The sequence below is a fragment of the Spermophilus citellus genome (genome assembly GCF_964194105.1).
Source record: "Spermophilus citellus genome assembly, chromosome: 3".
Lineage (NCBI taxonomy): Eukaryota > Metazoa > Chordata > Mammalia > Rodentia > Sciuridae > Spermophilus > Spermophilus citellus.
Window position 1 is genome coordinate 86786109 of NC_138184.1, and position 21376 is coordinate 86807484.

Sequence of the window (21376 nt, forward strand, 5' to 3'; positions counted from 1 at the left end):
CAACTCAGTAGCCATTTGAACAGTCATGCATTTAGGAACACATCCTCATATAATCTGAAATACAAATTTGTCATCTGCACATGCACACCATTGTTTAAAAAAATAATAATAAAAGAAACAGCCAATAATAGTGTTTGTTATCAGTCAGGAACACAGCCTCTGATTTCGCCTGTTACTCAGGTAACACCTTATACCAAGTGCTCCATGGAAACTTGGTCCTGCTGATCAGAGGGAGCCTGAGGGAGGTAACTTGCCAATGTCAAAGCAGCTCTGAGCACAGCAGGAGGGACGTTAAACCATGTCACCACTGTACTGGGAACAAGGATGAGTATGCTACGCAGCTCACATCCCAGCTGAGGGCACGTAAACCTTGCCACCACTAAGGAGCGGCTCTAGCGGCCTACTTGAATCATCAAAACATCAATAACTGCACTTCGAATCAAAATGACTACAAGGAGCTCAATATTTGCTTTTCACAAGTGGACTCAAGACTTAAAGTAAGGCTCTGTCACTGCAGAAGTGGGATTTCCTCCTCTAAGATTGGCTCACACATGCCATGGAGAAGATGACCCATGACCAGTCCATTGGGATCTAGTCTGCTACATTCTCTTCACAATCCCAAAGAATTTCTATTTCAACCCAAGACCAGATGTTTGGCCCATTATTCCAGCTATTCCTTTGCTGGGAAGATTTATTCTGCTACAAGAAAACAAGATGTGCAGCATTGCTTAAAAAGTCCTGTACGTGAGGAATTCTTTCATTTTCTTGGGGATTGGCAGTGCTAGGACTTGGTAGGTTGTTAGGAAACTTCGAAGGGCTTTCCGGCATAAGTGCTTCAGTGAGGACAGGACTCTAGGAGCAGTCCAGAACTGGACATGGCCGTCTCTTGTCCTGGAACAAAACAGACCAACAGGGTCAGAAAGACCTTGCTTTCATTGCAATGGATGTTTCCAATTTGTCCTCAAGTAGCAAAATAGACTCCAGAAGGTGAAAGGCAAATCTGACTAGGAATGACTATGAAGGCTCTGGTGCTGAGGAATGAGGGTTGCTGACAGGTTTCTAACACATTATGATGTTGCATGTGCCTGAAGCCCAGACCACTCGAGAGGCTGAGATGGGAGGATCACTTGAGCCCATGAGTTTGAGGCCAGCCTTAGCAACACAACGAGACTATCAAATACAGAAAACCCTCAAGACAGAGACATTTGACACCAGACACATCTCTGTCAATAAAGACCTTTCAACAAGTTAGATCAAAAGTGGTAAGAGGGAAGAGTGTCACCTACCAAATCCAAGGAGTTAACCTGTAGGGTGATCTCGGTCATAAATCCTTTCCCATAAAAATTCTACATCATCCTAATTTGTGTTCCCTTGTAAACCTGGCCCACTGAAGTGCAGATCTTTAAATACATTGTGGTTGAATATTAAAAGAGTAAATGATATATTGTCAGAATTAAATATTTGAATTTTACATAATCTTGGATTTCTTTTCTTCCCTTAAAAACTACGTGGCACATGCAGCATAAACTGCTCCCCATCTGCTCAGCTAACATACATACCCTGTGGCAATAACTCCACCATGTGGAAAAAACGTGCAGCAAAGTCCATTGGTCATGGGAGCAAATGCCACGGGAGCCTTCAGCTCCAGGGCCCAGATCCTGAGGAGCCTGGACAGGAGAGAGGGGTACAGTGACACACTAGCCAACCTGGGCCACACCAGGAGGAACATGCTGCCACTACTTCCAAACGCCTGCTCTGAGGCCTCCTAAAGGGAGTTCTCTTGTTACCTGTCGTCTGCCACTGTCGCAAGGTACAGGCCTTCAGGAGAGAAGCACACGGATCTCAAGGAGCTCATGTGGACATCGCTGTCATCCATGGCAGGCTCAAGCTGGGTATGGCTGCAGAAGTCAGAAACAGGACGGCAAGCTGGGTGTGAAGGCCAGCCTCCTGCTGCAAACACCCCTAGGCAGGAGACCAAACTGCTGTGCTCTGTGCCCTTATGGAAAATCTGGGATTCAGACTGGAAAAAAGGGCCTTTCAGAAGGCCCCAAGAGTCTTGGGGCTGAAGGGTTACTAGCACTTCCTTGTGCTAATTTCCTTATGCAAAGTAGGTCAGCCCTCACTTTAATGCCACAGTACAAACTGAAAATCTTTTTTAGGCTGAGATACATGATAATTATAGGACTACCTATTATTTGCTTCATAAAACAGAAAGACAAAAGGAAAAAGTAGACCAGGTTTATAAGAACATGAAATTCATATTGGAAATTATGTTTTCAATCGGAAGATCTTTCTGAACTTGTTACTACAGTTATTAGTAAGTGGAATTTAGTCACTCTGAGGTTTCATAATGATGAATCCAAATTAGTACAGACGGCTTCCTAAACCCAGAGACTTGCAGACCCTGACAGCAAAGCACTGAGTGACTGCACCTTCTCATCTAGGCTGCTCTTCCCCACCCCAGGCTCCAAGAGGGACCCGTCTAATGCCAGGTAGGTTCTCATCAGCCACCTGACAAGGAAAACATAGTAGGGAATCAGTCCTTACTGGAGTGACCTCAGCCTCTCGCCAGTGTAGGGGTCCCACATAATCACGTTGGTATCATAAGAAGCTGTGACAAGCAAGGCAGAGTCTGGGGAGAAGTCACAGGAGACAACACTGCTTTGGTGGCCTTCTAGCTTCCGGATTAGTGTGTAGGACCGCATGCTCCAGAGGAAGACCTGTGGGGACGAACAGGGGCCTGGTGAGGGGCAGGAACCAAGCACCCAGGACCTGAACAGCAGTAAAAAGCACCAGAATCCCCTCTTCAGGCCCCATGGCCAGGTGAAACCATTCCGCCCTCCTCCTCCACAGCCTATCATCCAGGGGGAAACAAAGCAACGGACCTGAATTCATGAGGCACTGAGTGGGCATGGTCAGCTTGGTTGTCTTTATCTCCAGCCCTTTTTTTAAACTTTCTATCTTGAGATAGGGTCTCACTATGTTCCTGAGGCTGACTTTGAACTTGTAATCCTCCTGCCTCAGCCTCCCGAATAACTGGGATTATGCACCTGCGCCACTATGCCCCGCCCAAAGAGTGTTCTTTAATAAGACTAAGCAAGCCAACCTGGAAGGCTGCCAGCTGAAATGGCCCCAGAGGCTCTGAGCTCTGCTTGAAATAGGGTAGCATGTGCTGAGGAAGACTTGAGCCAAATACTACCTTGTTCCACTTAAAGCCAAAAATAGGGGTCAGAGGTGAACTCTGGACCACCCCACAAAGCAGTGACACCCTGATGACATTTTACACCCACACCTTTCTTAGAGAACCCACGAGAATATACCACGACTCTCTGACCTACCTTATCATTTCCACCCTGAGAATCATTAAAAGTGGCATTTTGTTTTCTCTCCTTTAAGAAAACTCTCATTTCACATAGTCTCACACCTCAAGTGGGCAACCACCTGGGTAGGATCAATAGCAGACCCTTAACATAACTTTCTGTCAGTTACAGCAAGGGTTCAACACACATGCAAAACCTAAACAGTGGCAAATCACCAAAGGCTTGTTCTTGAGATTCTAATGCCTTTTCTCTTTTTTTTTTTTTTTTTAACAACAGGATTAAAGGACAAAGTTCAACAATAAAAGTACCTGATCATGTCATGATCTGAATTCAAAATCCTAGATAAATTCAAACTAGATGATTCAAAGGAAATCTGAATCCAGATGTAGGTTGCAATTTTTAAATCTTAGAATCCAAAGGGAGAAGAGATCCAACAAGCACCCATTCTCTGTTTTGTAAAGGCAAACCACCCCTCAGACCAACTTCCGAACTTTCCGCTTCTTGGTCCACGTCAGGGTGCCGAGAGTACTGTGTGTGTGTGTGTGGGGGGGGGTGCCAGTCCATCAGCATGCCTTCCTGCTGAGGCCAGCCAGCCGGCAGGTGGATTTTGGCTCTCACACACACAGAGCCAGTGCTTCAGACCCCTATTTCTCAATGAACTGAAGCAGTAGAGGAAATGGCACCCACTATTGGAGGCTTACCGACTTCTCTCCAGCTGCGGAGCACAGCATACTGCAGTCAGGGGAGATGGAGCAGCAATAAACCCACTGGAGGTGACCTGATAACACCTGAATCTGTTTACCTGGCAAAGAAGAGAAACAAACAGTAAGCCACCCCGCAGAACAACAGAGAAGGGAGGCAGAAGTACCAGTAGTAATGGCCCAGCACCCAATACATCATCCAGTTCTCTCAAGACTGGGCCCAAAGGCTTTGCTGAGAAGGAACTATGTCCAACTTTCATTTAAACATGTAAACAGAAAAGAAGAAAAATAAAACAGCTGCAATCTATTAATATGATATTCTAATGGCCAAGGGAATTCATGGCACCACATAAATCTAGGGAAAAGGGTGAACATAGATCTAACACCTTTTCATAGCAGAAATCCTTCTCTTCAGGTTCCCAACCACCTCAAGTGCTCTGAAGCTCCTTCCCAACTGACAGTGCTTATCTTCAACTCTCTGTTTAACCTCCGTAATGGCTTCCCTCTGGTCCTAGTTGTCTGCTGGAGAAGGGGCGAGGTGTGGAGTAATTACATAAGCTCTGGAGTCAGATGACTCGGGTTTCAATGCCACCCGGCTCCGCTGCGTACTCAGTTCAGAAGTCCAGTGACTCACGCAATCTCTCCAGGTCTTGGCTTTTGGAAAAAACCTAATGCCCAGGCATAGGGGAGTGGGTGAATTAATGGGGGTATATCTAGTCTGTTAATGTGGATGGAATTAGAGAGACAGACTTTTCTATGGGTAATGTTTAATGAAAAAAAGCAAGATGTATAGAAATGGAAGGCGGAAATTAACAGTGGGGAAATGTAACAGGGGTCTGGTTCACCTTCTGAATATAGCCCTTACTGCTCTAAGGTTTAGTCTTTAAAAATTTTTTTTGTCTCCCCTCTCCCCGTCCCTAACAAGTTTAGGAGACAGTGTTCTCTTTTCTTCCCCTGGTTAACTGCCCTGAGACACACCACTACAGGAAGGGGATGCCAACATGCCATCAGGGGGCCTGGGACCCCTACCAAAGCACACCTGGAATGTAACCCTTGAAGAGTTTCTTTAAAACCCCCCTGTCCCTTGTGATTGAGAGTCACAGCCTTTAGGACAGAAGTCCCCTGGTGTTTCTTCTTTACTACCAAAGCAATAAACCTTCTTTTTCCTTTTTCTCAAAAACAAAACAAAAAGCAAGATGCAGAAAAAATGGGAAGCATATGATCCATTTTTGTGAAACAATGGTCTCCAACACCCATGGATGTAAGTCATGTATGCAGGATTATGTAAGTATAGAAAAAAATTACAGTCAGCTATGTAAGTAGGTTCTTAACGTGGGTTACCAGATTGCAAAGGAAGAGAGGAGGACACACAAGAGGGAAGACAGGAGAAAATGGGAAGGAGAAAGCCAAGCAAAGAAAAAATACAAGAATTTTTATAAACCCATATGTGGTCATACTTAGGAATTTATGAAGTTTTTATGCACATGCAGATATGTACAAGTTAATACTTTTAGAGTGGGTTATGGCCTCTTCAGCTGCCACATCCAAGTGCTGAGAACAGAAGGCGTTAAGGGATCATGTCAGCAGGGCAGATCCCTGGAGCCCCACCTCAATGCCCCCTTTCTCAGGAAGCCCTAGTTGTGGCCTGCACTGCTCTCAGTCATGCTTACCTAGCCTTTCCTTCTCTCCAAACCAGCATGGGATTCCCCAAGTCACTCTCTAGTCCCTCCCGGGACAGCAAGCTGCTGGGGTAAAGCCCTGCTGTGTTGTATGTTTCAGTAGGGCAACACCACTCCAAGGGGGCTCGTGGGAGCCTGAAACCTGTTTTGTTGTTGTTGTTGTTGTTGTTTTAACATACAAGGCAGAGACATGCTTTTAATATATCAATGTTCCGTCAGCCCTCTGTGCCCCCCACACTTAGATTTAACTATCATGGATGGAAAATTTTTTTAGCTGTGTCTGTACTAAACACATACAGATCATTTTTCCTGTCATTAGAGTGAAGCCACCATTTCCCTTACTGTATTAGGCATTCTAAGTCACCTAGACACAGTTTCAAGCATAGTATGTTGGTTATATGAAATACTATGCTATTTCATATCAGAGACTTGAACAACCACAGTTTTGGGTATCCACAGGGGTCCTGAAACTTGTTCCTTTGATAACTGAGGGATGACTGCACTGTATTTCTTTGGTTTAGGACATCTTTGGGACAAGAAGGGTAATTAGGAAGAGAACGTCTCCTTAGAAGGCAATAACAGAAAAAAGTGTTGAAAAACCATTCTAGATAAAAATAGCATTGGTGAGGTTGAGAAAGGAGCAGATACATTATTTCTGGTGCCTTCAAGTTAGTTTAACCACCTCCCTACCATGTTTATTCAGGTCCCAGATGCGTAGAGTCTTGTCCCGTGATGCAGAGACCAAAATCAAACTGCCACTGGGTGTGAAGCTCAGATCTCTCACAACGTCTTGGTGGCCAGAAAGATTCAAAAGCAGAAGCCCTGAAAGGGGAGCAGAGGACTCAGTCAGCAGAGAGGGGCACCCAGACTGCCCATCACCCTATACCCCAGGACAACCGGGGACCTGACAGGAACGGGTCATGAACATGCCTCTTGAACAGAAATATGCCTGAACACCTTGTGCCAGCCAGAAAAGACCTACCTGTCTGCACCTCCCAAATCTTGATCTGTCCATCATTAAGCCCTGTGGCAAGGATCAGGCAAGAGATGTCTGGCACTTGGGGATGGTGGCGTGCCCAGAGCTTCCTGCTGGGTGGAGAAGGCCACGGGCTGAAGGCCAAACCCCAAACAATCTGACCACAGTCCAGTGTCTTCTCCTTTGGGCTCCCTCGTCCTTTTGTATCATTTTTGCTGCTTCGGCTTTTGGCTTCAAACCCTTTAGGGATGCTGGAGAAAGCAAAGATTGGAGTCTAAAATTGTTACCAAGTCAATCAACTTGTCATCCTGGGACAGTAACACTCGATTAAAGTCCTAGAAAGAAATGTTGGCTTTTAGTAAATTCCAGTGTGACATTGTGTCATTTTGGAACTCATGTAACAGAAGCTCCACTGGCCTTGTCTCAGTCCACTGGCAACAGCCCTGCAATGGGGTGACCTGCCGTACGGGATAACTAGATCACAGATGCTCCTGGGAGCTACACACTTGCTCAAAAAGTTCTCCTGGGTTTTGGTGCGTGGAAAGAAACATGTACTCCATTTTTCCCATGAGAGCACACTTATACCATAGATCTGGAACCAGGACAGACAGAATTAGAGCCTGAACACCAGCCAACATGTCCCCTTCTATTATCTCAGAAGTCCTCAAAGAGCTGGGAAATAAACCTGTCTGGCCAACAGTTTGTTTAGCAGATGTTGATTTCCACCTTCACCAGTAATAAGGCTCTTCCTTATTTCCACATTCACCAATCAATAATAAAGTTCTTCCAGGTACTTCCTGGTGGGACATCCAGGACAAGAAGCAACCAGAAGAGTAGTCAACAAACAGAAAGAACCACAGAACTGCTTACAGGGATACCTCCGGAAGATCTCCTGGCCCGAGCCCCTCCTTTACATTCCTCTCCCTTTTATATCCTCACTCTGTTCCAGGTAACTGAAGCTCACTCCCTGAGTCACTGGGCCCTGCCCACCTCTACGCCCAGAAGACAAAGTCTCAAAGTAGACAGGTCTGGGATTTGGCCTGAGAACAGTTTACTATTTGCAACACACCTTTAGTAAATCCTGCTTTTCTGGGTGACCATGACCACACTCGTGTCCAGCCACTGGGGGAGATGGAGAGAATGCCAGGCCCAGCGCAATCTGACATACTTCAGCAAGGAATCCTACACTCACAGTATCTATGCCCGGACCTCTATTCCACACTTTCCCAGAAGTTCTGAGCAAATCACACTTCCGTCAACTGTATGTTAAAATCAGAAATTTTACCAAGCTCACCTGGAAAATAAGAAAGAAGGAGCCGAGGCAAGTGTGGGCTAAATCAGAGGCTGGCAAACTGTGCCAGGGCCAGCAGTCTGTTTTTGTTTTAACTCTTTCAACAATCCCTTAAGTTCTCAATTTTAAAAAAATTATGGTCTATTTAACAAATAAAAATTGTATATATTTACAATGTACAACATAAACATGTATACAACGTAGAGCGGTTAAATCAAGCTCATTAACATATCCTTCACTTCACAAACTTTTTTTCCTCCTGAGAATACTTAAGATCTACTCTTATAGCAATTTTTCAAATATAAATTATTAAATATTGTGTCCATGTTGTACACCAGAACTCATCCCACTTTAACCCAAACTCTGCAGCCTTGATCCAAATCCCCACCCCTCCCGGCCCTCTGGTGGCCGCCCCCCACTCTGCTTCTAGGAGTTCAACATTTTTTGGATTCCACACATAAACGCGCTTGGTATTTGTCCTTCTGTGCCCAGCTTACTTCATTTAGCATAATGTCCTTCACATTTATCAATGTTGTGAAAATGACTAGATTTAGTTTTGTAAATAAAAGTTTTACTGGAACCCTGCCATTGTCACTTGTGCACATATTGCTACAGGGGCAGAACTGAACAATCCTGACAGACTTTGTGGCCCATGAAGCCTAAAATATTTACCATTTGGGCCTTTACAGAAAATGTTTGTTGGCCCCTGGTCTAAATGGCCAAATGAGGCTGAAAATGTGTTTTTCTGGCTAAACAATCTGAATGTAACCAATGTCTTTTCAGCTGATCCTGCCCTGTCCCTATGTGGCCCTCCTTGCCTGTCCACGCTAACCAGACCTACCTGGCCATGGTGCAGGTGAGTGCCACCTTGAGAAGGACTATAAAAGCAGGCCATGGGAAGAACATCACAGAAGAGCTTGGAAGGTATGTTTTATCTTTTATAAAGTTAGGATTTCTGTATTTGAATTAATTTATTTCTGTAACTACTTTATTCAAAATGTATTAAGACACATTTCCAAATTATTTCATTTTAATATTATAAATTGAGTGTTTCTAGAAAGAGGGTCATGAACCACTTAACAAAAGAGAAATGTGCTGAGAACTGCTCAGTTAGGAGACTCTGTTCTTGTGCCATCAACAGTTACAATGTCACTAGGCAAATCAACCTTTTGGGCACCTGCTGGGTGGTTTTAGCTCAATGCACTTCTATCACTAAATCTAAAGAGATAGCCTTGGATCCCACAGGATGAGGGCTCAGTCCCCAAGAACTTCCCTGTCTGCTACAGATACCTACCCCAAGTCCCAGGATGTTTTCCCTGTGCTTCTGACCCACTGGCTATAAATGAAGGTTCCTTTCCATGACCCCCTCCTCAGATTAAATTAATTGCCAACATGTGGTCTTTCACTGACCAAAACACTGTTAAGCAGGGCAGCACTGTACTCAAATTCTTGCTGTATGAGTAGAGCTATTAACTTTCCCAGGGCTGGGGATGTGGCTCAAGCAGTAGTGCGCTCGCCTGGCATGCGTGGGGCCCGGGTTCGATCCTCAGCACCACATAGAAACAAAGATGTTGTGTCTGCAGAAAACTAAAATAAATAAATATTAAAGAAAAAAAAAAAAAAAACTTTCCCAGGCTCACAAAGTCGAGGGCAGAACTGAAATTAGAACTCAAGTCTTGGGGCTAGGGAAGCAGCTCAGTTGGTAGAGTGCTTGCCTCTCAAGCACAAGGCCCTGGGTTCAATCCCCAATACCGCAAAATAAAAAGAAAGAACTCAAGTCTTGGGTGTCTTGGGTGAGTACTCAACAACTATTTAGGGATAGGGTGCATGGGAGGTAGGAGGTGGGAGCGTGGGAAGGGGCTGCTGAAGGGAAGGGAGATTCATTAACAGAACTTAGCTTAGCTTCACCTGAAAAGAAAGCTTCCCAAACCTTTTGGTTAAGATGATTATTTGGCTCAATATCTAAAGCAATTCCTAATTTTTTAATGCATTATAATCTTAAGCACATAAATGCCCCAGATCCTTCCTCTCCTGGATTGAATCCAGAGGTGCTCTACCACTGAGCTACATCCCCAGCTCTTTTATTTTTTAAGACAGGGTCTCGCTAAATTGCCTAGGCTGGCCATTAATTTTTGATCTTTCTGCTCAGCCTCCTGAGTAGCTGGGATTACAGGGACAAGCCAGTATGCCCTGCTCCAGATTCCTGCTTTTATTTTTTGTATCAGGGATTGAACCCAGGTCGCTTAATCACTGAGCTAAATCCCCAACCCTGTAATAAATTTTTTTTTTTTTTTTTTGAGACAGGGTCTTGTTAAATTGCCGAGGCTGGCTTTCAACTTGTGATCCTCCTGCCTCAGCCTCTTGAGTTACTGGGATTATAGGCTGTACTACTGGACCTGATTCCCACTTTTAAAGGTTTTTTTAAAACAACAATTACGGGTTGGGGTTGTGGCTCAGTAGTAGAGCACTCGCCTCTCACGTGTGAGACCCTGGGTTCGATCCTCAGCACCACATAAAAATAAATTAACAAAATAAAGATATTGTGCCCATGTATAACTAAAAAAAAATTTTTTTAAAATCACTTCAAGTTACAACAGAGAAATATGGGAAGATCTGGAAATGAAACTAATAATAAAAATTATCCACAATTAATATTCTAAACATTTTACTACAGATTTTAATTTATGTGTACACTCATATTTTTTTAAAAAATAAATTTGGGATAATATTGCACATACAGTTTTATAGTCTGCTTTCTTCAACAAGCCTTATGGCATGTATTTCCTCAGTTATATTATTCTTCAAGATGTTTGATTTCCCCCCAAAACCAGGTAAGTTCTCATTTAACATATTAGTACTTTTCTCACTACATAAAATAATAAATATACAAAAGAGTTAATATTCAAATGACTTCCAATTTCCCTTTAGTTAATACTGAAAGAATACTTTTACCTAGAGTAATGTACATATTTAGATATATCTAATTTGGGGGTAAACACAGATTTTCTATTTTATTCTATTTTCAAAAAAACCCAAAAAACTTTCAGTCAATAAATTGATATCAGACTTAAGTCTAGATACAAAGGAGAGTCCCCTGCATTTGGAGTGGGAGGTTAATTAACAATAAATATCCTCGCCATTACCAGTAAACTGACCACAGAAGAACTGAAGATCATGATTACAAATATGATAGCTTTAATGACTTTACAAATATATGGAAATGTCATAATTAACCATCCTTTATTACTTAATCTTAAGGTACCTCTGATTTTTTTCACTATTAATTTCATGATGAAAACCAGCACATATAAATAGGTGTCCCCAGGTTCTGAGATTCCTAATAGTAAGAAGAATTTGTGTGTGTATGTGGTGGTGGTGGTGGGGGGGGGCAGGGGTACCAGGGATTGGACTCAGGACCTGACCCCCTACCACTAAGTCACATCCCCAGCCCACCAGGAGACCATTTTTAAGGTCAAATCGCCTTCCTTCCAGAAACTGCACAAGTTTACCCCTCTGAAGATACAGGGGGGAAAAAAATCAGTCATTTTTTCCCTATATTTTTGGGGTTTTTTTTTTCCAAGTTATACATGGATACAATATCTTTATTTTATTTACCCCAGCCCTCTCCTATATTCTCAACACAGAAGACTTCTGTGGCCAAACATGGGGGCTTTTCCCCACACATAAGCAAGCAATTCTACAGCAGGCACCTGCTGGGTGGTTTTAGCTCAATGCACTTCTAACACTAAATCTAAGGAGATAGCCTTGGATCCCTCAGGTTGAGAGCCCAGTCCCCAAGAACTTCCCTTTCTGCTACAGATGTCTACTCCAAGTCCCAGGTTGTTTCCCCTGTGCTTCTGACCCACTGGCTATAAATGAAGATTCCTTTCCATGACCCCCTCCTCAGATTCAATAAATCTGTTAGAGCAGCAGACAGACCTCAGGAAAATGCCTTACTTAAATTTTTACCTGTTTATTATAAAGAATACCAGTAACAGTGGAAGAGATGCACAGAGCAATGCATATAGGAAGGAGCACAAAGACTCCACACCCTCCCCAGGGCCATCAATTTGCAAGAAACTTCCAAGTATTCACTTATCTAGCTCTGAATCCAGTCCTTTTGGGGTTTTATAGAAGCTTCTTTACATAAGCATGGTTAATTACATCATCAGCCACTGGCAATCAACTTCACCTTCAGCCCCTGTCCCTTTCCTGCAAGTTGGGGATGAAAGTCCCAATCCCTTAGTCCTGCCTTGCTCTCTCTGGTGACCAGCCTCCATCCCAAAGTACTTAGGGACAGCCAGACAACAATCAACTCAACAGCACACAAAAAGACACTTATCACTGTGGAGATCCCAAGGATTTGAAGAGCTGTGTGCCAGGAAATGGAAACTGGTAATGTCAACGAAGTATTAATAATCACAGTATCACACTCTTCAACCCTAGCAGTGTGCAGATTCTTCTGGCAAACTCTTGTCAGCATCACATACTGTTAGAGAAACAAGTTTCAGACTGAATTATTACAAAACTTAAATCTAACCTGCAATTATAAGAAATGCCTAAAGCAGGCCTAGTGTGGTGGCACAACCTGTAATCCCAGTTGCTGGGGAGACAGAGGCAAGAGAATCGCCAGTTCAAAGCCAGTCTCAGCAATGGTGAGGCATTAAGCAACTCAGGGAGACCCTGTCTCTAATACAAAACAGGGCTGGGGATGTGGCTCAGTGGTCAAGTGCCCCTGAGTTCAATCCCCAGTAACCACCCCCCCCCACACACACACACAAAAGGTAGCAATTCAGTAAGGCCCCAAGCAACTCAGTGAGACCCTGTCTCTAAATAAAATACACAAAAGGGCTGGCCATGATCCTCAGTGGTTAAGCCCCCTGGGTTCAATTCCCAGTACAAAAAAAAAAAAAAAAAAAAAAAGCCTAAATGAGACCCCAAGAACTGGCTGAATTGATTGTACTTCAGAATTTAGAATTCTTGGCCTCTAGCTCAGTGTCAGGCAAATAATTGAAACAAAAGTTCCCAGAATAAATAAGTGCAGACATAGAGTGGCCCCAAGACACACAAAAAGGTACAAATATATCCAACATAATGCCCTACATAACATTTCCTGGGATCTGACTGTTCCAGATAAAGAAAAACTTTAGCATGAGAAACTTAACCAAGTCAACAAAGAAAAACATTCAATTTTAAAATGGTCTAAAGATCTAAACAGATATTTCTCCAATGAAGATATACAAACGGCCAAAAAGCACGCGAGAAGGTGCTAAACACCAGTAACTACCAGGGAAATGCAAATCAAAACCACTGGCATTCAATTTCACTCTTATTAGGATGCTAGGCTGAAATCAAAAAGACATCAAGTGCTGGTGAGGATGCAGAGAATTGGAATCTGAAAGCACAGTTGGCAGGATTGAAAATGGTGCCACCACTTTAGAAAACAGTCTGGCACTTCCTCAGTTAAACATTGAAAACACATACCCACACGAAAACTGTACCCGCGACACTATTCATAATAGCCAAAAAAGAGAAAAGGAAAAAAAAAAAGAAAAGAAAAAGAAAATCTAAATGTCCATCAATCAATGAAAAACGTATAAACAAAATTTGGTATCTCCATACCATACAATAATTATTTGGCAAATAGAGATGTACTAATACATACTACATTATGAACTATGAAACATTATGCTATGAAAAGCTGGTCAAAAAAGCCACATATTCTAAGATTCCACTAATAAGAAACATCCACAATAGATAGATTCAGAAAGATAGTAGTTGCCAGGGACTGGAGGTGTCTCCTGCAGCAAGTACAAGATATCTTTCTAAGGTAAAGAAAAAGTTGAATATGATTATGGATGCACTAAAAGCCACCATATGGTACACTTTAAATGGGTGAATTGTATGGGGTATAAATTATGTCTCAATAAAGTTAAGAAAAAGCGTGGAGTTACGACAACCTTGACAGAACTGAATTTTCCAGTCACAGGATGTTGGGGTTCTGCGAACTCCAGTTTCCTGAACTTTTTCCCTCTGCTGTTTTTGCACAGGGAGTAAGAAAAGGGAGTAAAAAGAAAGGGGAGTAAGTTGCCCTTATTCCTTTGGGTACAAGGAGTACTTACAACTGCTCCTCCAGTGGCCAAGGGATCAGCTTGACGATGCAATGTCCTTGAGACCAGGCAAACCAGGAGCCATCTGGGGAGAAGGCGACACTCCAGGTTTCACAGCTCGACTTCCAATCAAATTGGTGGGGGCGCCCGGGCTTGAGTTCTGCCAGCAGCAGCGGTTCCTCTGTGGCAGGAGACAGCATGCTTCAAAAACACTCTCACACCCTGGAGGGCCTCAAGGAAGCTGCATTCTTCAAGAATGTGGGGAACACTATGGATTCCCAGAGGGAGTTGTCATTTAAATGACCTAGGGTAATAAGTGACCACAGGCCACATTCCATCAGGGTTACTCAGTCCCATCCCTCCCAGTTGCCAGTTAACCATGACTCAAGAGTCACCTTTAGGAGGGTGAACTCACTGAATGGAGGCCTCATTTTCCTATGAATACCTGAGCAGGAAGAAGGCAGGAGGCATCCAGGCTAGGGCTAAGTTGGATGATGCAAAAATAGTCAGATATGTTAGCCATGCTAGATGGTTCCACCACAGCAAGGCCACCAATGTGTTTCAGGTCTCCTCAAATAACCTGATTTTGGGAAAAGGTATGGGATATGGCAAGGCTCATTCCCAGCACTCCCCCATCAGGAAAGCTAAGCTCACGCAGCCCTTGCCCTGGCTTTTCTTGCTCAGATCTATTGGTTAGGCCTTCCCTATCTCCTTTAACCCAGATCTTTCACAAGTCTCCCAATCTTCCCACCCCTAGAGAGCCTGCCAGAGCTGAAAACATTCATCACACCACTTTCCCCTGCAAATACATTCCCAGACTCCCACCAGCCTACATAATACAACAGCTGAGCCCAGGCTTCTTCTACCACACCTAGGACTGCCTCCTTTCTATTACACCTCTCGCACTGCAGGCCACACAAGTCTGCTAGACATTCCCTTTCAAGTTCACACCTAGACTTACAACTGAAACATCCTCTATTATCATAATACCCTGTTTAATTCTCTTCTGCAACCAGCATTTAATCACTCTCTTCCAATACCACCAAGATGATTTCATCTTTATTTCTCCCAGGGCCTCTTGTGACGGTAGGTACTGCACAGGTACTTCTTCATGGACTGAACTGCAATTCCTAGTTCAATCCTGTAATTCTGAAAGAAGATTCTGCATGGCTGATAAGGTCTGTAAGCTAAAGGCCTTCAGAATGGATTTTCTGGCCACTAGCATCATGATACACGCTAAGAGAAAAAGTGAGTTCCATTTTGGATGAGGTCACTACCATATGTACATGTTCCACTTCAAGAGTTCCAGACTTTGAACTTTTATGGCTACAGATAAAATACTAACTTAAACCACCTATTTAAAAAAAAATATTTTTAGTTGTAGATGGACATAATACCTTTTTTATTTATTTTTTTATGTGGTGCTGAGGATCAAACCCAGTATCCCACACATGCTAGACAAGCGCTATACCACTAAGCCACAACCCCAGCCCCAAACAACCTGTATTTTAAGCTCATCTTTTTAAGTCTTCCTACATTACCTCTCTGAAATCAGGATGTATTTTATAATTGACAACTTTTCTTAAATAGGCAGTATTTTTGTTTTTCCTTTGTAGTTCTGGGGATTGAATCCAGGGCTTTGCAAATGATAGGTAACACTCTACCACTAGCTATGTCTCCACCCTCCCCCTTTTTTGTGTGTGTGGTGCTGGGGATTGAATCCAGGACCTTAAGCACCAAGGCAAGCACTCTACCAACTGAGCTATATTCCCAGCCCTTAATTTTATTTTTGAGACAGGGTCTCACTAAGTTTCCCAGGCTGACCTAGAGCTTATGATCCTCCTGCTAAATTAGCCTCTGGAGCAGCTGGGATTACAAGTCTGTACCACTCACACCCAGCGAAGTAAGCAATATCCTTTTTCTCAGTGGCACATAATGGAAATACAATCCAAGGTATCTTGAAATCAATGCAACACATGGTAAAGAAAAAAACACATATACACACACATTTTTTCCAGTATATGTACCACAGGAAAAAAAAAAGGGGGGCTTTTGTTTTATAAAATCAATGTGTCGAAAAATTCTTTCTATAAATGTGATTTTAATAAATGATATCAGGCCTCTGTAAAGAGAACATCCATTCCTGGACGTCTTATTGAAATCTAGGCTTTCGTATATTTGATCTGTCTAAATTGGTGTCTGTGCAGACCAAAGTTTTGTTTTGTTTTTGGTAATGGGGATTGAACCCCAGGGGGTGGGGGGAATGCTTAACCACTGAGTCACATCCCCAGCCTTTTAAAAATTTTATTAGACAGGGTCTCCATGAGTTGCTAAGTGCCTCACTAAATTGCTGAGACTGACTTTGAACTTATTATCCTCCTGCCTCAGCCTCCCAAGCCACTGGGATTACAGAGCATGTGCCACTGGCCAGGCCTGAGGTCATTCTTCCTAGAAATTTGTGTGTGTGATCCCTTCCTTTGCACAATCCCATCTGTATGAATTCACTTTTGTGGATGTGATGTTAATATGGTAAGAAGTCCCCTTGTATTCTAAATCCAACACAGGTCTCTTGATGTTATTCAGGAATATGCCACTATTTTCTTCAATGATACTATTTTTAGATATTTTCTTATGGTGACATAAACCCTAATCTACTAATGTTTTTTTCATGTAGCCCAAGAGTTCCACTGGGGGTAATTTTGTCCCCTAAGGGCTTGTCACAGTGTCTGGAGACATTTTTAGTTGTCACCACTAAGGATGTCACATCTGTTATGTAGAGGTCAGGGATGCAGCTCAATATCCTACAGTGCATGGGACAGACACCCCCACAAAGTATTATCTGGCCCAAAATGTCAATAGTGCTGAGGTCCAGAAATACAGATGTAGTCAAATTAAATGATACTGACTAGGGGCCCTGGCATGCATGGGGCCTTGGGTTTGATCCTCAGCACCACATAAAAAAATGAATGGAATAAAGGTATTGTGTTCAACTACAACTAATAAATAAATAAATGACACTAACTGATCTGGAAGAACATTTCAGTTGAGCTGGAAGAAAATTCCTTTAATCCATCTGATCATGTTCATATTCGGTTCACTCCCTCTCCTAAATGCTCATTATCCATCCCCATGACCACGTTCCACACACACTATTAAATAGGTTACACTGATTTCTTCTACCTCCCTAGTCAAACCCATTAGCAAGTTCAGTCAAGTCTGTTTCCAGATTTGCCTAATCTACTTCAACCCATCTCTGTGGCTACTGTTCTAATCCACCTGGCATCATCTCACCTGCCCACCAGGCCGCCTTCCATCTGCTCTCCTTGTTTTCACTCTAGCCCCACCATCCCTCCTCACTTCCCACTTCCTAGAATAAAATTCAAACTCCTGCCTGCCCTCAAAGTCCTGCATTACCTGGCCCCTGCCTCTCCTCTCCCTGCTACATCCAGGACCCTGGCCACCTACGGCCTGACTGTGCTCAGCTACCTAAGGGCCTTTGTACCAGCTACTCACTTGAGGATGCCTCTCTGTATCTGGTACCTTACCCCAATGACAACTCCTTCTGGAGTTCTCTGACCTTAGTCAACTTCACCACTAGATTGGCATGTCTCGCCCACTACCATCCTGTCCACTACACTGTAGGACCCTTGTTTATTCCCAGTGCCAGCAGAGTTCCTGGCAAACAGCAGGCAGTCTATAAATATTTGGTGAATAAATATACAAAACGAAGTCCCTTAAACTACTATGATGCTTTAAGACAAACATTTCACATGAAATCCTTCTTCAACATCAGCCTCCTGAAAATGTACACACTATTTCTGTGATTTAGGAATTCAATCTCTCTTGCTATTTTGGTTCAGGAATTCAGGCGCTACAAGAAGAACGAACCCAGTGACTCCTGTTAAGGAGTCTGAACCCAAACTAAACTTGGCTACTGGAAAAGAAAACCATAATTAGTGCAGAACTTGAAAACAAAACAAAACAGAGCCGGGAGGACCAGCTTCATCTGGGATTGTACCTGCAGTGGCCCTTCTTGGTTTGAAACAGAGTTTTAACTGAAAAATATTGGATGTGTTTATAGTATGCCACCTGGTGTTTTCACATACGGTATGCGTTACATCACATACTTTCTTTTGTAATAAAGCACTTACAAATCTCTCAGCAATTTTCAAGCATTCAATATAGAGTTCTTTATTAACTATAGTTACCATAATGTACCACAGATCATTCTGAACTTATTCCTCCTAAATTTTGTAACCTTTAACCAACATTTCCCTAATACCCGCCGACACATACATACACCTTTAAGGGTCTTCCAATTAAACAGTGGATATGTTTGGACAATCAGGTCAAATGGAAAGACATTTACTATGGATTCTCTTCCTCGCACAAGACTTAGCCTTAACAGATATCAGGAAGCTCAGAGAATTTTCCTGCCTCAGGGCCTTTGCATTAGCCATATCATGGCCCTGGAAGATTTGCCTGGCTGTTCCATTATATCATAGGGAACTCCCTGTTTCTAAAGTAATCTTGTCATTTTCCTTTACCCATTTAATTTTCTGGATAATTATCACTATACTTTGACTGCTATCATGTATTTATTGTCTATCTTTTTCCCAACCCACCTCAACTTGCCTACCTCTTCACTGCTGTTGGGCTGCTCTGCTCAACACAGTAAGCACATGTAGTTACTGACCACTTAAAATGGGTAGCAAGTCTGGAGACAGGCTGTTAAGTATAAAATACACACCATATTTTGAAGACACAGTACAAAAAGACACTGAAATAATCCAATGATTTTTATTTGATTATATAAATGAATCAAATTGCATCATTGCAATTTAGATGTAGTGGTCTGGATATAATTTTTAGATTAATTTCTTAAAAAATGTTTTCTTAAAAAATGTGGCTATTACCAGAACTTTTAAAATTACCTATATGTAGGTGGCTCTTATTTTATTTTCCTTTTTTGGCAACACTGGGAATTCAACCTAGGGCCTCACACGGGCTAGGCAAGTGCTCTACCACTAAGAAACACCATCAGTCCTTTTTATTTTTTGAGACAGATTCTCATTAAGTTGTCCAGGCTGGCCTCAAACTTGCACTCCTCCTGCTACAGCCTCCTGAGTACCTGGGATTACAGAGTACATCACACTCTGCTCTATACTTTATTTCTATTGGCCAGCAACAGCCTAGAGAACGCCTTGCACATAATAGACACTCAATAAATGTTTGAATAAATAAATGAATTCAAACCATTGCTCTGAAGATTTCCACTATTGTCCATTGTAATCCCTTTACAATACACTTTATTCAGTTTGAAAGCAACACAAAACTCTGACCTTTAAAAAAAAAAAAAACAAAAAAACAGTAGCTTGGCAGCTCTCAACATCTTTGCCCACACTGGCAAACACAGCTGTCAATCAGTAGGAAAAACCTCAGAACTGGAAATGGATTCCTGTTAAAAAAGGCAGGTTAGCTTCACATTGCCTTTCAGATTTAACTATAAGGAATCAATGGGAAAAAACTGCTATAAAAAAGATACTCTAGACCCTGGAAAACAGTAATGGGCCATTTAAAAGGAGTTCTATGGGTAACACAATCACTGAAAAGAAAGCCCTTATCTAGATGGGAACTGGAAAAAGCTGCCTCTACACCTTTTTGACTGCCTGGCTCCAGCAAACAAAGAAATGTCACTTCCTAAATTAAAAAGTAACACCACCCCAGGGAAATCCTGGTTGGCAACCAACCCACCCACAATAATGAGCCACCAGCAACCAAAATGGAGACTGAACTTCACTGCAAGATGCTCTCTGGAACAAATTCTGAGCCTTAGGCCTGGACCCCTTCTGAGAAGTTCCCTTAAGGAAACCGCTTTTAAATCTTCAGTTAAGGATTCTCAGAATAAATCTCGAATCCATCCTAAATTTCTTTATACACAGGGAACGGGGGGCAAGGAGGTTAGACCAGGTAAACCTAAGGGATGCGCCAGGAGGTTTGGGCCTTTGTACAACCACCTCACCTTTTCCACTGAGACGGGGTGTTCATCTGAACTGGATGAAAGTGCATCCAATATTCTGGCTTCCACTCTTTTTTTTCCTGATAGTAAGGGGTGTTAACAAGGACGGGGCGAGCACTAGACCTCATGGCTTTTCTAAACTTACATGATCCTAAGTGTCACTAGGGATCAGCATCCCCAGCCCCACCCCACCGAATTAACTCTCTCGGGAGGGAGCGGCTCGGCATGTAGTTCGAACAGGGCCCCAATTCGTGGGAACAGGCAGGCCAGAAAGCACCCAACCACCCACCCAGGCAGGCACTATTATTAAACGTCGTTCAGGGACAAAACCGAGACGTGGGTTGGGGTGGGGGTTAAGCGGCTTGTCCACGAGCGCGGCCGCCCAGCGTGGAGGGCGCAGGGCCGACTCCCACCCAGGCTGCGAGCGCGTCAAGGGCCCCTGGGCTACCGCCCCCTGGGGGTCCGTCTAGGGCTCGGCGCTCCACACGGTCCCGGGGCTGGGGCTCTCAGGCCCAGCAGCCCGTCCGCCCAGGACCGGGCGACGGCAGGAGTCGGGTGGCGGCCACTGACAGCGAAAGTGAAACAAAGCTGGGCGCCGGCGCGCACCCCGCCGCCCGGCCCCGTGCGCGCCGCTCCGGCCCCGCGCCCTCTCGCGCCCGCCCGCCGCCAAGCCGCCGCGGGGTCCCCGCCCTCCCTGGGCAACGGGCCTCGGCTCCGCGCGGCGGGAGCGGGCGCGCCCGGCCCGACTCACCTCCGGCCTCCATGGAGGACGCGCGCGGTTCGCGCGGCACGGGCGCCTCAGCCCCCCGGGCCGCTGGCCCTCATTCCGCCCCCGCGCCGCCCGCCCCCGCCCCGGCCCCAGCCCGGGCCCCCTCCCCGGCCCCGCCGCTGCCGCGCCCGCCGCCACCCGGAGAGGCCATCAGCTGCTTCCCGTCACATGGCGGCGGGCGCGGGCTAGGACGCGCGGGGGCGGGGCGGGCAGGATAACAGCGGGGGGTGGGGACGCGGCGGAAGGAGACGGGGCGGGGCCGAGAGTCGCGGCGGAAGGAGACGGGGTGGGGCCGAGGGCGGGGACGAGAGCGCGGCGGAAGGAGACGGGCCGGGGGCGGGGCCGAGCCGAGACCGCGTAAAACGAGCTGGCCGCGAGGGGTCGGCGTGGGACTGGGAGGAACGCGGGCGTGACCCGCTCTGTGGGCGGGCGTGTCGGGGTCGCGAACCGGGAGAAACTGGGCAGGGGGGCTCACGAACTAGCTAAAACCTGCGTCGTGGGGTGGGGGGCG

At 44.5% G+C, this 21376-nt stretch overlaps 1 protein-coding gene across 3 annotated transcripts; it reads right to left on the bottom strand.

Moving 5' to 3' along the window:
* Positions 1–98: 98 nt before the first annotated feature.
* Positions 99–21004, bottom strand: WSB2 (WD repeat and SOCS box containing 2). Of its 3 annotated transcripts, XM_081283416.1 has the most exons (9): positions 20848–21004; positions 14090–14258; positions 6683–6927; positions 6391–6522; positions 4022–4122; positions 2548–2720; positions 1788–1898; positions 1560–1667; positions 99–891 (listed from the first exon to the last, which is right to left on the bottom strand). In XM_081283416.1, exons 1-9 carry the CDS (start codon positions 20858–20860, stop codon positions 729–731), a joined length of 1215 nt encoding a protein of 404 aa, XP_081139542.1. In that variant the 5' UTR covers positions 20861–21004; the 3' UTR covers positions 99–728. The 3 variants fall into 3 exon arrangements, with proteins under 3 accessions (XP_081139542.1, XP_081139541.1, XP_081139543.1); XM_081283415.1 differs by lacking the exon at positions 20848–21004 and having other exon boundaries at positions 14090–14292; XM_081283417.1 differs by lacking the exons at positions 6391–6522; positions 6683–6927; positions 14090–14258; positions 20848–21004 and adding an exon at positions 4408–5341.
* Positions 21005–21376: the final 372 nt, after the last annotated feature.

Excerpts from the sequence above, each read along its gene's own strand:
- WSB2 (XM_081283415.1), bottom strand. The coding sequence starts at position 14,277 with ATGCTGTCTCCTGCCACAGAGGAACCGCTGCTGCTGGCAGAACTCAAG. Across the intron at positions 4,123-6,390 it reads CTGGGACCTGAATAAACATG|GTAAACAGATTCAGGTGTTA; the intron begins GTAGGGAGGTGG and ends CTTCTTTGCCAG. Across the intron at positions 2,721-4,021 it reads CCGCAGCTGGAGAGAAGTCG|GTCTTCCTCTGGAGCATGCG; the intron begins GTAAGCCTCCAA and ends TCGTCCCCACAG.